The sequence below is a fragment of the Aotus nancymaae genome, unplaced genomic scaffold (assembly GCF_030222135.1).
Source record: "Aotus nancymaae isolate 86718 unplaced genomic scaffold, 86718_ANA_hifiasm-v0.15.2.pri h1tg000016l, whole genome shotgun sequence".
Classification (NCBI taxonomy): domain Eukaryota; kingdom Metazoa; phylum Chordata; class Mammalia; order Primates; family Aotidae; genus Aotus; species Aotus nancymaae.
Genome location: NW_026988428.1, coordinates 68,226,372 through 68,243,161, shown reverse-complemented (window position 1 = coordinate 68,243,161; position 16,790 = coordinate 68,226,372). Strand labels below are relative to the sequence as shown.

Below are 16,790 nucleotides of genomic sequence, written 5' to 3'. Positions count from 1 at the left end.
CTTTGTCATTACGGACTGATAATGGATTTAGGGAAAGGTGTTATTAGATGGTACTTCTAAAAAAGACCTTTGACTGTGAAGCGGTAGCTTAGTGGTGGGAGTGGAATTCAAAGAGGGTGATTGGCAAGTTACTTGAGGTGAAATAATTCAAAACACGAAGTCTTCAAGCCTCTGCTGCCTCCTCAGCTCTGTTCATGATGGCATCCCTGTGCTTGCATTTCTTTGGAGTGTTCTGCTTCGAATTTGGTGATTTCCCCTAACCCATCCCCACCTCCTTAATCTTTATCTTTCTAATTTTCTTGAAAATACTTGACATTACTTTAGTAAGGGAAGGATTTGTTGCTGCTGTTGGCTCCAATGGCACTGAAATGCCAGAGACAGTTTCCTGGTTAGCACTATTTTATGAGTTTTGTTGACGTGTAGATTTCCCTAACTAGACCGCGAGTGCTTTGAACTCAAGAATTGGGAATTGTATCTTCTTCATCTTGGTCTCCATCGTGCTTTCATATTTCCAGAAATGTGGTAGATACTTACATTTGTCAGTGAAACTACTGATTGAATGAATAGAAATGTAGACTGAGATTCTTCTGCTTGTGTAGTACTTGGCGTTCAGTATTAGAAAAAAATCCAGTCAGTTATGTTCTATGTTAACGTTTTAAGGAAGTTATTATGTCACTTTATTTTACCTTTTATTTCTTTTCTTGTAGGTGAAAATGCGTGGAAAAGATTTTTTTGAATTTCTTTGTCAACTAATCCTGAAAGAAGCAGATGAAAAAGAACGGTTTTCCCAAGGATCTCCAAGCAACTGTCTGGAAACGTCTTTGGCAGAGATATTTCCTTTAGGAAAAAATCGCAGCTCTGAAGTTAATTCAGACAGTGGTGTTCCAGGATTAGCAGCCAGTGTCTTAGTTGTGAGTCACGGTGGTTTCATGAAAAGCCTGTTTGATTATTTTCTGACTCACCTTAAATGTTTCTTACCAGCCATTCTGAGCAGATCCGAACTTGTGACAGTCAGTCCCAATACAGGGATGAGTGTTTTTATCATAAACTTTGAGGAAGGAAGAGAAGTTAAACCAACGGTTCAGTGTATTTGTGTGAACCTACAGGATCATCTAAATGGACTGACGGAAACTCGCTAAGATTAAATCTGCATCAAAATCTAACCATTTTGAGCCTCTGAAGGGAGTGCCATTGGCTTTATTTACTTCTCTCCTCTGCTAGTGCTGATTTGGAAACAGTTAAAAGCAAATTATAAAGCTCAAGTGGAATCATAGCCACATAAAACTTTAATGGACAACCAGATAGAATTAACTTATCTTGTTTAAGTACAGTTGGCATTTTCCAAAGTAATTTTACCACCCTGCTAAGTGTCAACTCTGGATTGCACATGGATGATGAAGGAACTCAGTATTAAAAGTTAGGGGATTAGTAACCTTGTTACAACGGTTCCTTTTTATTTTAGCCTATTTTAATGGCTACGAGTAAGATACTATATGTTTTTTAGTATCTCATCTAGTGCTTGGAAGAAAGGACTGTTTATAATTCCCAATACATATTTATATTGATTACTATATTTTTAAAATCCTTTAAATAAAAATTCCTTATCGTAGGTTTATGTAAAGCAAAATAACACTAACATGTTTTACATGTAAATCAACTATTGGAATTTTTTATTCTAGAGGGCTTGAAATGTAGATGAATGCAGATTATGATTGCAGAATGGTCTGGGGGAAGAAGTTAAAAACCATCATTTGATTTAAATACAGTAAAGAAGGAATCTTGGAGCAGAAGGTAAAAGAACAGCCTTTTCTAAACAATACCTTGCAAAAGTCAAGTCAGTGGAAACCAGGAAAGCCAAAAAATAAAGAATATCCACTTGCTTCTTATCTAACCTGTAGGCTGAAGAATTTCCAGTTTGAGGAAGGCTCTAAAGAAAGTAAACAGTTAACAGTACACTACACAGCAATCTCAGAATAAAAGGGAGATTTTTTGTAAAGAATGGTACTCTGGGCCAGGCGCAGTGACTCATGCCTGTAATCCCAGCACTTGCAGGCAGATCACAAAGTCGGCAGTTCAAGACCAGCCTGGCCAACATAGTGAAACCTTGTCTCTACTAAAAATAGAAAAATTAGCTGTGCGTGGTGGTGGGGGCCTGCAATCCCAATTACTCTGGAGGCTGAGGCAGGAGAATCACTTGAGGCCTGGAGATGGAGGTTGCAGTAAGCTGAGATGGAGCCATTGCACTCCAACCTGGGTGACAGAGCAAGACCGAATCTCGGGGAGGAAAAAAAAAAAATAGAATGGTGCTCAGAAGGTACAGGTGAGGTTGCGTCTTCTTTCCACCAGATGGCACTGGAGAAAAGGGATTTTGATTAACTTAACTTTATACATAAGATTGGTCTTTCAGAAATCTTTATCTAAATGAAGAAACTGTTTTACATGTAGTTCGCTTTTAAGTCACCATGTTGCTAAATGCTGTGAGTCTCAACTTTAAAGAGGATTAATACTAAAGTTGTCAGTTAAGGCTATAATCACAAATAGTCAAAATTTACTTTGACATTTACATCGTATGTAAAATTTAGTAATATACTGTTCTCAGTGTGTGTCGCACTACTGGTTTTCTACTAGTATTGAAACAGGGCACGTATTTGAGCATCAGAGGAAGTATACACAAAAATTTGAAAAATAAGCAAAAAGGACAGACAATAACTGTCTCCATTTCCACCATACTGAAGTAATCTTTCTTTCTTTCTTTCTTTTTTTTTTTTGAGACTCGAGTTTTTGCTCTTGTTGCCCAGGTTGGAGTGTAATGGCACGACCTCGGCTTACCACAACCTCTGCCTCCTAGGTTCAAGCGATTGTCCTGCCTCAGCTCCCGGGTCACTGGGATTATAGGCATGTACCACCACGCCTGGCTATTTTTTTGTATTTTTAGTAGAGATGGGGTTTCTCCATGTTGGTCAGGCTGGTCTCAAACTCCCAACCTCAGGTGATCCACCCGCCTCAGCCTCCCAAAGTGCTGGGATTATAGGCGTGAACCACCACACCGGGCCCCATTTTTTTTTTTTAAAGAAACAAAACATAAAGATGTAAGTAGAGTTCCCTTTAACCAGTTGTCACAGTCTTGTTCCCTCCAGAGGCAGCCACTGCAGTGAGTCTGTGTACATGTTCATCTGTTCCTTACATTTTCACCTAGTGTCTGGAAGGAGATGGTATTGTTTTGGTGCTTTAAAAATAAATATCCAGCCATCTGTGTTCTTTATTTTTACTTATGTCTTGGAAGCACTCTCTATGTTGATATATATAGATCTAGTTAATTATAACCTCTGTATTCTATTAAATATAGCACATTTTTGTTTATTCTATTAGTGGGCATTTAGGTATATTCAGTTTTTTTCTTTTCTTTTCTTCTTTTTTTGAGACAGAGTCTCTCTCTGCTTCCCAGGCTGGAGTGCAATGGCATGATCTTGGCTTACTGCATCCTCTGCCTCCCGGGTTCAAGCAATTCTTGTGCCTCAGCCTCCTGAGTAGCTGGGACTACAGGCATGCGCCATTACGCCTGGCTTTTTTTTTTTTTTTTTTTTTTTGTAGTTTTAGTAGAGACGGGGTTTCTCCATGTTAGCCAGGCTGGTCTTGAACTCCTGACCTCAGGTAATCCACCTGCCTCGACCTTCCAAAGTGATGGGACTGTGGGCATGAGCCACTTTGCCTGGCCTACGATGCATTATTTAATGTGTTCTTAATTTTTAAGATGAACTAATATACCTTATCCTTCATGGATTTTTTTTGGTGTGTATCTTTAAGAAGACTTCTCTACCGTGAGGTCATACAGCAATCTCTCTTTATAGTTTTTGAGAACTTCTGAATGTCGAATCTTGAAATTATCTGAAATTTGTTTTTTATAGTATAAGGTAAGAATTTAATTTTATGGTTTTTTTTTCTTTTTTTTTTTTTTTCACGTGGTTGAAACAGTTATCCCAACAGCATGATAAAGACTTCTTTCCCAATTGGCTTGTGATGTGTGCTCTCAGGCCTCACACACCCTCATTTACTGGAGTCTGTGGACTCTGTTCTGATTTATCTATGTATTTCCATATCAGTGTCATACTTAGTTACTGTGGCTTTGCAGCTGAGTATCTTGAAGGGTGGATAGTTCGCCTTGTTCATTTTTAAAGTTGTCTTAACTATTGTACACTTTTATTCTTCCATATAAATTTCGGAATCAATTGGTCAATTTCCAGAAAAATTCTCTTACAAATTTTATTGGAATCACATGCATTTATTTAGTTGTTCAATACATATTCAATACACATTCAGTCCATCATTTATGCAGTTATTCAATACGTATTTTTTGAGCGTGGCACACACATGCCAGGCTATTTTAAGAACTATTAGAACTATAATAAAGCTATGAATATATAGCAGTGAACCAAAACACAAAGTCTTCGTCCTTGTAGAACTTTTGTTCTGTCAGAGAAGACTGTGTTGGCTCATACTGTGGTCCGTGCTGTTGAGCAAAATAGGCAGAGTAAGGGGGATGGAGGCTGGCAGGAGAAATGCTGCTTTATCCAGAATGGGCAAGGAGGACTCTAGATGATGTCAGTACTGAAGGAAGTAAGATCTGCCACTCTGAGGAGAGGAGCAGCATGGAAGGAGTAGAGTGCAGAGGCCCTGAGGAAGGATCAGGCTTGACTCCTTTGAGCAAGGGGGATGGGAGAGTGATGGGAGGACAGGCCAGTTTGGGCAAAGTGATGTGATCAGATGTGTTTCAGTAGGACCACCCTGCTTGCAATGTGGACAGCAGGCTGTAGGGGATGCTATAGGAGCACAAGGCTGGAGGCAGGGAAGATGGTGCCCTGGCTGTTGGGTCATTTGAAGAAGCAAGGCCAGGGATGTTGGCAGGGATGAGGCCAGAGTGCCTCCAATGGCTAAGAGCCTGGACATTCAATTTTTAGGTTAGCTTAGGATTTGTCATCCTCCCATCTGTGAATGTCATAGATCTCTCATTTTGTCTGGGTCTTTTATCCGATGAAGTTTTATTTGTAATATTTTCCCTAGTTTTTGTTGTTTTTTTACCAAACAAATTTCTTAAGAGACTTTTTTTTTTTTAAGAGAAACTTGAGTTTCCCAGCAAAAGTGAGAGGAAGGTACAGAGATTTCCCATCTATCCCCCTGCCCACACATGCATATCTTCTCCCAATATCAACATCCCCCACCAGACTAGTGCATCTGTTACCATTTATGAGCCCACATTGACGCATCACCATCTCCTGAAATCTGTAGTTTACTTTTGGGTTTAGTCTTGGTATTGCATGATCTGTGGGTTTGGACAAATGTTTGGAGACATGTATTCTACCATTAGAGTATCATGCGAGTATTTTCACTGCCCTAAAAATCCTCTACGTTCCACCCACTCACTTTTCCCTCCTTGCCTTGCCTGTTTCTGTTAGGTTTAGTCCAAGGCCTAGCAGAGGGAAGCTTCACTGCAGGCTCACAGCTTCAAGCACAGCTTGTTGCTTAGGCTCCCTAGCACCCGGAGTTGAAACCATGGCTCCCATTCATCTGCCTCTTAATTTCCTATCCTCTTTACTCCTCACCCACCTGCTATTCATCTCCATTTTTGGATGAGGATTCTCATTTATTGCTTTTTGTTTTTGTTTTGTTTTTTGAGATGGAGTCTAGCTCTGTTGCCCAGGCTGGCATGCAGTGGCACAGTCTCAGCTCACTGCAACCTCTGTCTCCCAGGGTCAAGCAATTGTCCTGCCTCAGCCTCCTGAGTAGCTGGGATTACAGGTGTGTGCCACCATGCCCGGCTAATTTTTTTTTTTTGAGACCAAGTCTCACTCTGTCACCAGGTGCCAGGCTGGAGTACAGTGATGCAAGCTTGGCTTATTGCAACCTCTGCCTCCCTGGTTCAAGCAATTCTGCCTCAGCCTTCTGAGTAGCTGGGACTACAGGTGTGCACCACCATGCCCAGCTAATTTTTGTATTTTTTAGTAGAGACGGGGTTTCACCATGTTGACGAGGATGGTCTCGATCTCTTGACATTGTGATCCACCTGCCTCGGCCTCCCAAAGTGCTGGGGTTACAGGCATGAGCCACCGTGCCCGGCCCCAATTTTTTGTATTTTTAGTAGAGACGGGGTTGCATCACATTGATCAGGCTGGTCTTGAACTCCTTACCTTGTGATCCACCTGCCTCGACCTCCCAAAGCGCTGGGATTACAGGCGTGAGCCACTGCACCTGGCTTCTCATTTATTGCTTTTTAACTAAAAACCTGTTTTAGCTAGCATCATTATTCTGACTAATTTCTCTAAATGCTATGTCATCATCAGCAAAGACATGCTCATATTAGGGGAAGCACATAAAGTAAGATATCCTGAGAGAACAGTGCATCTCACACTCATTCCACGGCTTAGGCTTATGCAGGAAGTGCAATATTTGGCCATATCACTTAAGTAAATATGCTTATATATACTTGTATATTTATTTACATTTACAAGTAGTTGAATTTGTGTAAGTTAAATGGTTCTATTATATGTCTCCACTATATTAAGGTCAGTCACAACTTAGTTGAAATAGATCATCCTAGGTGAATACACCTGGGCATATTATCAGTGCTGTTAAGCACAGACATAGGAGGTGCAAAGGAAGACGTATTTAGTAGAGCAGTGGTGCTGGGCTGAGTACCTGCTATCAGACGCAGCACACACCAGACTGGAAATTGAATAGGGCTCCTAGAACACTTCCTTGTTTTACGGAAATGCTGCCTTTTACTCCTCTTTCTTTGGGCCCCATCAATTTGGAATTACAACTTTCAGATTGAAGTATATGTCAGTTCTTTTGTCTCCAAGCAAGATGGCCAAGTAGGTCATCATGACAGGTAACTACCAGTGCTTTAAAAACTTAGGATTCTCCCCTCCCACCCTCACCCAGTTCTCAATCACCTGGTTCATCGTTCAGCAATATGACTTAAGGGGGTGATTTGTTTATTGATTAATGGCAGGGCAGGGACACTGGAAAGATCTATAGTCAGAAGGTCTAGATTCAAGTTCAAGGCTTGGTTCTTAGTAATTTTGTGGCTAAGCAAGTGTCTTAAAATCACTGAGCTACTGTATCCTCATATTAGAGAATAAATTACAGTAATGTGCATGTGCATGTGTTTTGGTAATTTATTTTGGATTTATCAAACCTACAGAAAAATTGCAAGAATAGTAGAAGGAACGGCTGTGTACTCTTCACACTCATTCACCACTTGCTTACATGTTGTCCCGCTTTGCCATTTTTTTCTCTCCCTCTGCTTTCTCCTGAAACATTGGAGAGTAACTTTGAGTCCTCCTACTCTTCCCCTACAAAATTTCAATGTGTGTTTCCTAAGATCAAGGATGTTCTTATATATAACCCAAACTAAATATCAGAGTCAGGAAATTTGACATTGATATCACCTATTAGCTAATCCGTAGACCATATTTAAATTCTGTCAATTATTTTGTTGATATACCTGTGGCTTTTTTTTTTCCTAAGTCAAGAATCCAATCAATCCAGGACTGTGTGTTGCATTTAGTTGCCATGTTTCTTCATGTCCTTCCATATAATCCTTCACCTTCCTTTGCCTTTCTTTTTTCTCCCACCGTATGTAACCAGATGAACTTTGTCTTTCTTGATCTTGTTACTTTTTAAAAAATAGATGAGTTCTTGTATTTTTTCCTGACATATTGTCATTATTAGATTTGAATTGTATACTTTTGTCAGAAGCACCCCAGAAAGGATGTGTCCTTGGACCATGTCAGGAGGCACTGGATGCTGTATCACCAAGCTGTTCACTGTAAAGTTACTGTATGTCTGATTCCTCATTCAACTTGCAACTACTCTTTTAGCCCTCATTGTTTATTTTCTGACTCCTTTTTTTTTAACCAACTCACACCATGACTCTACTTTTGCTTCTATATTGATTAGTTGTCATTCTGTACTAAGAGAGCTCTCCCTTCCTCCCTACTTATTTATGTCAGTATGAACTCAGAAATTCTTATTCAGGGGTTTATAATACAGTACTCTTATTATTTTATGCTTACACAGTCCCAAATTTGTCCTGTGGGAACCCTTTCAGGCTGGCTCTTATGTTCTGTTGACACAATCTCATCATTCTTTAAGTAGTACTTTCTTTCTGGTATTAACAATATGCTCCAGACTTACTCCTTCCCAACCCTAGCCCCAGTTGGCTTTTTCCCAAAGAGCCCTGGTTATTTGGAAATGAAAGACCCCTGGTATACGTGGTATTTAGAAACCAAGATCTGGGTGCTGGGGTGCTCATTGCTAATTGTGCCTTTTTAAAACATTACTGCATTGAATTGCAATGTATAAATATATTACAGTTTGCTTATTCTTCTATTGATGAATACAAGGACCATTTCTAGTTTGGGGCTATTATGAATAAAGCTGCTATAAATATTTTTACAAGTCTTTTTGTGGACATGTTTTCATTTCACTGGGGTAAATAATCTAGCAGTGGAATTGCTAAGTTATAGGGTATGTGTCAGTGTCTATTTAGTTTTATAAGAAACTTTCCAGATGTTTTTCCATGGTGATTATACCATTTCATGCTTATCAATAATGAGTTCTAGGTGCTTCACATCCTTGTCAACATTTGATATTATCAGTTTTTTAAATTTTAGCCATTCTGACTGTTGTATTGTAGTATATCATTGCAATTTTAACTTTTAACAGATGATATGGAACACTTTTTAATGTACAGTACTTACTGATCATTCAGCTTTCTTTGTGAAATGTGTATTAAAATCTTATCCATAAAAAAAAATTGTGTCATCTTTTTATTTTTGAGTTCTAGGAGTTCTTTATGTTTTGGGTATACAAGTTCTTTGTCAGCTCTGTGTGTGTGTGTGTGTGTGTGTGTGTATTTGCATGTATTATATGTAATTTTATTCCAGTTTATATATGGTAAAATATAATTTTATTCTACCATTATCAGTTTTTCAAGTTGTTGATTTTCATAAGACGAATTTGCCATGGCATTTGTTTTATGATTATTGTTTTCTTTGTCTAAGACATTGTTGTCTATCCCCTGGTCATGGAGACTTTCTGTTTTCTTCTAGAAGATTTGTAATTTATAAGTTATATTTAGGTCTTGATCCAGCTGGAATTTTTGTGTGTGGAATGAGGTAGCAGGTTGAGGCTTATGGTTATTTACCTGGATATCAAATTGTTCTATCAGGATTTGTTGAAAAGACTTTCCCCCTGAATTTATTTGGTTATTTTGTCATAATTCAATTTATTATGTAAGTGTTAGTGCATTGCTTGGCTCCTTATTTTATTCCATTTGTCTTTTTGTCTATCTGTATGCAAATAACACAGTGTCCTGATTATTCTACATTTATAGAAGTCTTGAAATTAAGTGTATAAGTCACCTGTGTGCTTGTTCTTTTTCAGGATCATTGTTGTTTTGGCCCATTGTAGGTCCTTTGTATTTCCACATAAGTTTTTAAAAATAGACTTTTTTAGAACAGTTTTTTTTTCTATTTATAGAAAAATTGAGACAATATGCAGAATTCCCATACACCTGCATCCAGTGTCCTCTGTTATTAACATGTTAACGAACTGATATTGTTACATTATTAACCAAAGTCCATAGTTTATTTAGATTTCCTTAGTTTTTACCTAGTGGCATGTTTCTATTCCAGAATCCCATCCAGGATACCACATTACATTTAGCTGTCATGTCTTCTTAGGCTACTTTGTGTGTGTGTGTGTGTGTGTGTGTGTGTGTGTGTGTGTGTGTGTACATAAACATTTCATTACCCTTGCTTTTTCAATGTGGAAAATATACATAACAAAATTTACCAAATCAACTGTTTTTAGTAGAGAGTTCCATGGCATTAAGTACATTCATATTGTGCAACTACCCTTGCTTTTTAAAAAAATTGACACATAATTGGCCGGGCACCATGGCTCACACCTGTAATCCCAGCACTTTGGGAGACCAAGGTGGGTGGATCACGAGGTCAAGAGATCAAGACCATCCTGGCCAACATGGTAAAACCCCGTCTCTACTAAAAATACAAAAATTACCAGGGTGTGGTGGCACATGCCTGTAGTCCCAGCTACCTGGTAGGCTGAGGCAGGAGAATCACTTGAACCCAGGAGACAGAGATTGCAGTGAGCCAAGATTGTGCTGCTGCACTCCAGCCTGGCGACAGAGTGCAAAAAAAAAAAAAAAAATGGACACATAATTTACATATTTGTGGGGTATAGAGTGATATTTTATTAACTATATACAATATATAATGATGAAATTAGGGTAATTGGCATATAAATCACCTCAAACGTTGCTCATTTCTTTGTGTTGGGAATATTCAAAATTCTCTTTTCTAGCTATTTGAAAATGTACAATTAATTATTGCTAACCATAGTCACCATACGGTGTGATAGAACACTAGAACTTGGCTGGGCGTGGTGGCTCACACCTATAATCCCGGCACTTTGGGAGGCCAAGGTGGGTGGACCACAAGGTCAGGACTTTGAGACCAGCCTGACCAACATGGTGAAACTCTGACTCTACTAAAAATACAAAAAATTAGCTGGGCGTGGTGGTGTGCGCCTGTAGTCTCAGCTACTCAGGAGGCTGAAAGAGGAGACTCGCTTGAACCCAGGGGGGCAGAGGTTGCAGTGAGCTGAGATCACACCACTGCACTCCAGCCTGGGCGACAGAGTGAGACTGTCTCAAAAAACAAAGACAAAACACTAGAACTTATTCCTTCTATCTAACTATGATTTTGGGCCCATCAGCCTCTCCACATCTCCCTTTTCCTCCTCTTTCCAGTCCATGGTAACCACTATTTTACTCTTTCCTTCTATTGGATCAACTTTGTTAGCTCCCACATATGAGCAAGATTATGCAGTGTTTGTCTTTCTGTGCTTAGACTCCTCTTGGCTGTAGCAGTTTCTCAGACTTGCTTTGTTGTTTAATGACCATGGCAGTTTGGGAAGTGCTGGTCAGGTATTTTGTAGGATGCCTCTCTGTTGGAATTTGTCTGCTATTTTTCTCATGATTAGACTGGGATTTTTTGTTGTTGTTGTTGTTTTGTTTTTTGAGACAGTCTCGCTCTGTCGCCCAGGCTGGAGGGCAGTGGCACAATTTTGGCTCACTGCAATCTCCACCTCCGAGGTTCAAGCGATTCTCCTGCCTCAGCCTCCTGAGTAGCTGGATTTACAGGCATGTGCCACCATGACCAGCTGATTTTTGTATTCTTAGTAGAGATAGAGTTTCACCACATTGGTCAGGCTGGTCTTGAACTCCTGATCTCGTGATCCACCTGCCTCGGCCTCCCAAAGTGCTGGAATTACAGGTATGATCCACTGCACCTGGCCTGAGCCATTGCGCCTTGGCCATTGTGCCTCCTGGCCAAGACTGAGGTTATTGCAAAGTAAAGCTACATTTTCATTACATTGTATCAAGGGCAGATGCTATAAATATGACTTGTTTCAGTTGATTGTTGATGTTGACTCTGACCACTTGGCTAAAGTAGAGTTTGTCAGGTTTCTCCATTGTAAAGCTATTCTTTTTCTTCTGTCTTTTCATACCATACTTCTGGAAGAAAGTCAGGAAGTCACTGTGCACACAGGGAGTAGGGATTTATGATCCTTCTTTTTGAGGATGGAGTATCTACAAGTTATTTGGAATTCTTCATTGAAGTTTTTTTTTCTTACTACCTTATTTATTTATTTATTTACTCAATCATTTATTTATATCATTTTGGACTTGTGAATAGTTATTTCGTATTTTGGGTTATAATCCCATGCTACTTTTTATGTTGTTGTTTCTCAAATTGCTCCAGCTTTAGCCATTGGGAGCTCTTTCAGTTGCCTCTTGTGTTCCTTTGAAATAGCCCCATCAGCTTGGCTGTTTTTATTGTTGTTACTGTTGTTTAAACACAGTTGCACTTTCTCTCAGTACTAGACACTCCAGGCTCCTCTTGCATATTTCATGTCCCGTTCCTAGAACCAGCCATTTCTTCAAGGCATTGTGGTTCCTTTTATTAGAGAATGGCATCAAAAACCAAGATCTGGGAGCTAGATATGCTCGTCACTATTGAGGTACTGTTTCTTTAGGTCCTCTCAGCTGACAGGACAAGGAAATATATGTGTGTATACTAATCCATGTATGTATACATAGCTATAAATATTTCTATATGTGACCATCTGTATTCATCAGTGTACTGCTTATGTGCAGTTCCCTTTGCCTTTAGTCTCGCAGACTTCACTCATTTCCACATTTTCGTAGGTCAGTCAGCACCTTCTCTGCCACCCCAGTGAGGCTGTTTTATACACATGTAGTATAGCTAGATCACCTTGTTCCATAAACATTTTTAAGTTGGCTTGTCTATTTCTATTTTAAAAAGCCTGCTGAGACTGTACTTGTGGAATAATTGACATTTTAACAATATTGAGTCCTCCAAATCAGTATAGTATATCTCTCCATATACTTGTTTTTCTCATCGGTGTTTTGTAATATTTATGGATTATATTAAATTTGTCCCAAATTATTTTATGTTTTTGTTTGTTCTTATTTTATGTTTATGACTGTTATAAATTGAATTTTTACATTTTAATTTAAAATTTTACTTTCCAGTGTTTGCTGCTGGTATATAATTGTGTGTGTGTGTGTAGCTAAATTTACATACTATTTTTAGCTTTAGTTCTAGTAATTGCTTTGTGGATTCCCTAGGGCTTTCTACATAGACAATCATATCATCTCAAAGTAGACACATTTTTATATTTGTATGTCATTTGTTTCTTGCCTTATTATACTTCCTAAGACCTCCAGCAGAATTAAATAAAAGTACAGGTTGAGCATCCCTAAATCAAAAGTTTGAAATCCAAAATGCTCCAAAATTCAAAACTTTTTGAATACTGACATGAGATAGTGATACCTTTGCTTTCTGATGGCTTAATGTATACAAACTTTGTTTCATGAACAAAATTATTCAGAATATTATACAAAATTACTTTCAGGCTATATAATTTCATGTTTAGACTTGGATTGTATCCCCAAGAATATCTCATTAAAAAATTCAAAACACTTTTGGTCCCAAGCATTTCAGAAAAGGGATACTCAATCCATAATGAAAGAATGCATTTTTGCTTATTCTTAGTTTCAGATCAGGTTGTGAAGCTGTCTTAAGATGTGATGGTAGCTGTAGGTTTTTCATAGATGCATTTTATCAGGTGGAGGAAGTTCTCTTACATTCCTAGTTTGCTGAGCGTTTTTGTCGTAAATGGATATTAAACGTTGTCTAATTTTTCCTGTGTGTATTGAACTGATACTATTTTTCTTCTTTATTTTGTTAATATCTTGGATTACATTCATTTAAAAATGTAAAATCAGTCTTTCATACTACCTGGAATAAACTCAACTTGTATTATTAAACATTTTATATATTGTCAGATTTGGTTTGCTATATTTTGTCAAAGATTTTTGTATCTATGTTCACAAAGATTGTGTATTTGTAGTTGGTTGGGTATTTTTTTTCTTTGCCACATTTTGAAGTCAAAGTTATTTTGTCATTGTAAAACAAGTTAACAGGGGATACTGCTCTGGAAGAGTTTGGGTAGGAATGGTTGAAATGTTTAGTAGAATTTGCTAGTGAAACGATGTGAATCTGGAGTTTTCTTCATGGGAATTTTTTGATAATTATTTAACTTCTAAAATAGAAGGTATTCAGATTTTCTGTGTCATCTTGTGCCAGGTTTTATAAGTTTAGGTTTTTCAAGTAATTTATCTCTTTCATTGAAGTCGTCAAAGTTATTGGCACAAAGTTATTTTTAATGTTCACTTATTGTCTTTTAAATTTCTTTCGTGATAGCCCTTCTGTTATTTTTCTGTTTGAATTTAAAAATTATTTATTTATTTATTTATTTTTGAGATGTAGTCTCACTCTGTTGCCCAGGCTGGAGTGCAGTGGCACGATCTCAGCGCACTGTACCTCTCTGCCTTTCTGGTTCAAGTGATTCACCTGTCTCAGCCTCCCAAGCATCTGGGACCACAGGTGCCTGCCACCACTCCCGGCTAATTTTTGTATTTTTAGGGGAGACAGGGTTTAGTGGAGACCAGGTTGATCTCGAATTCGTGGCTGATCCACCTGCCTCAGCCTCCCAAAGTTCTGGGATTTACAGGCGTGAGTCCCTGCACCCGGCCCCCTCTGTCATTTTTCATATTCGTATTTTGTATTTTCTCTTTTCCTTAGTATTCTTGGAAAATAATTTTTCAGTTCTATTAATTGTTTTCTTGAAACCAATCTTTCTGTTGTCTCTTTTCTAATTCATTGATTTCTGTTCTTATTTCCTCTGTCTACTTATTTTGGACCTAATTTGCCTTTTATGTCCTCCTAGAGTCTTATTGAATAATCTTAGATTGATTTTAACCTTCCCTCTTTTTGTATACAAGCTTTTAAAATATAGAGTTTTTCTAAGCACTGCTTTAGCTGTGTACCACAAATTTTGCTGTTATATTTTTATTGTCATTTAATTAGATGTACTTTCTACATTTATTTTTGATTTGCTCTTTGATTCCTGTTTTATTTATAAATGTGCTATTTGATTCAAAATATTTGGGGACTTTTTAAAATAACTTGGTGATTTCCAATTAAATGACAGGAGAGAATATTCTGTAAGATTTTGAAATTTTTAGTTAATTGAGACTTCTTAGCCAAGCATATGATCTATTTTGATGGATGTTTAATTTGTACTCAGAAAGAATGTATTCTGTACTTGTTGGATTTAGTGGTCTAAACATGTCAACTAAATGAAGTTAGTTAATAATGTTCAGATATCTATATCCTTACTAATCTTTTGTGAATTTGCTTAATCAGTTATTGAGAGAGGGGTGTTTACATTTCTAACTAAGATTTGGACTTGTCTATTTTTTCAGTTTTGTTAGTTTTCTTCATGTATTTTATTGCTTTGTTTTTAGGGACATGAACCGTTATGATTTTTATGTCTTCATGATGAATTAGCCCTTTTATTATCATTACAAATTGTTCCTCTATCGATGGCAGTATTCCTTAACTTGAAGCCTATTCTCTATGAAATTAATATAGTAAGTTCGTATTTTTTGTATTGAATGTTTTTACTGTGTATTTTTCCATGCTTTTCTTCAAGTGTATGTTTTGTACAAAACATATAGTTGGGTGTATTTTTAATCCGATTTGGTTATTCCTGCCTTTAGTTATAGTGTTTGGCTCATTTATATTTAATGTAATTATTGATATAAATTGGTTTAGTCTATCATTTTTCTGTTTGTCACATTTGATTTTTGTTCTACTGCTCCTCTTTTTCTTTCTTTTGGAATAATTGAATTTTTTAAGTATCCTATTTTAATATCTCTATTGGCTTTTTACCTACACCTCTTTGAATTATTATTATTATTAAATTTTTTGTTTTTAGAAACAATGTCTGACTCTGTCACCTAAGTTGATGTGCAGTGGCACCATCATAGCTCACTGTAACCTCCACTTCCCAGGCTCAAGTGATTCTTTAGCCTCAGCCTCCTGAGTAGCTAGGCCTGCAGGTGCATATCACCACTCCTGACTTATTATTGTGATTATTTTAGTGGTCTCCTTAGGGATTACAATATGCATCCTTAATTGATCACAGTCTAGAGTTAATATTGTATGATTTTTACATACAATGTTATAATCTTGTAACCATACTGTTTAATTTACCCCTCCCATTTTATGTGGGAGTTTTGCCTATGTATTACATCTGTATATGTTACAAAACCTGCATACGGTGTTAGAATTTTTGCCTTAGGCAGTCTGGTTAGTGAAATCAGGGAAGAAGGTATACAATATATATAGTTTAAATGTATTCACACATTTAATGATGGTTTTCTTCCTGTAATTCTAAATGTCCATCTGGTGTAACTCCTTTTCAGCATGGCAATAATCTCTCCATTTTTATTCCACCTTAATTTTGAAGGATATTTTTGCTGTACATGTAATTCTAGGAAAGTAGCTTTTTATTTTCTTTCAGCTTTTTCAGTGTGTCATTCCATTGTCTCCTGGTTTCCATTGTTATGATGAGAAATCCCCTACTATTATAGCTGTTCCTCTATATGTAGAGTGTCATTTCTCTACAGCAGCTTTCAGATTTTCTCTTTATTTTTGATTTTTAACAGTTTGACTGCAGTATACCTAACTATGATCTTTGTATTTGTCTTGCTTGGAGTTTTCTGAGCTTCTTATGTTAGTACACTTATTTTTAACCAATTTTGAGAAATTTTCAGCCACTATGTCTTCAAATATTTTTTACTCTCCAATTCTTTATGTTCCTTTTCTTCTGGGATTCAACTTACTCTTGTGTTAGACAGCTTAATAAGGTCTCACAGATCATTGAGATTCTACTCATTTTTTAAAAACTTATTTCTTCTCTGTTATTCAGATAATTTATATTAGCTTTCTTTATCTTTAGATCATCTTACTAGTTTCTAGTGACTGCATTTTCTCTTGACTGTGCACACGTTTTTTCCTATTTATTCTCATGTCTCATTATTTTATTTTACTGTTACTGATTGTATAGGATACCATGTATTACGACTGAATCATGTCATCTTCCTTTAAAAGGTGTTAAGTTCTATTCTGGCAGTCAGTTAAATTATCGGCAGATCCCTGTAGTTTTGTCAGGATTGGTATAATTCTCTTTAGAGCAAGTCTATTTCAGTTTTGAATTTAGTTTTCGGATATACCCCCTGCCTCTGGGCTTAGTCTTATAAGAACAGC

At 37.4% G+C, this 16,790-nt stretch overlaps 1 protein-coding gene across 1 annotated transcript in view; it reads left to right on the top strand.

The window, feature by feature from the left end:
• TIGAR (TP53 induced glycolysis regulatory phosphatase) overlaps positions 1–7,152 on the top strand; it is a 30,597-nt gene extending 23,445 nt beyond the window's left edge. The window contains exon 6 of the mRNA XM_021671384.2: positions 708–7,152. Coding sequence (XP_021527059.1) covers positions 708–1,139 — 432 coding nt within the window. The 3' untranslated portion in view covers positions 1,140–7,152. The remainder of the gene's footprint in view (positions 1–707) is intronic.
• The last annotated feature ends 9,638 nt before the right edge of the window (positions 7,153–16,790 follow it).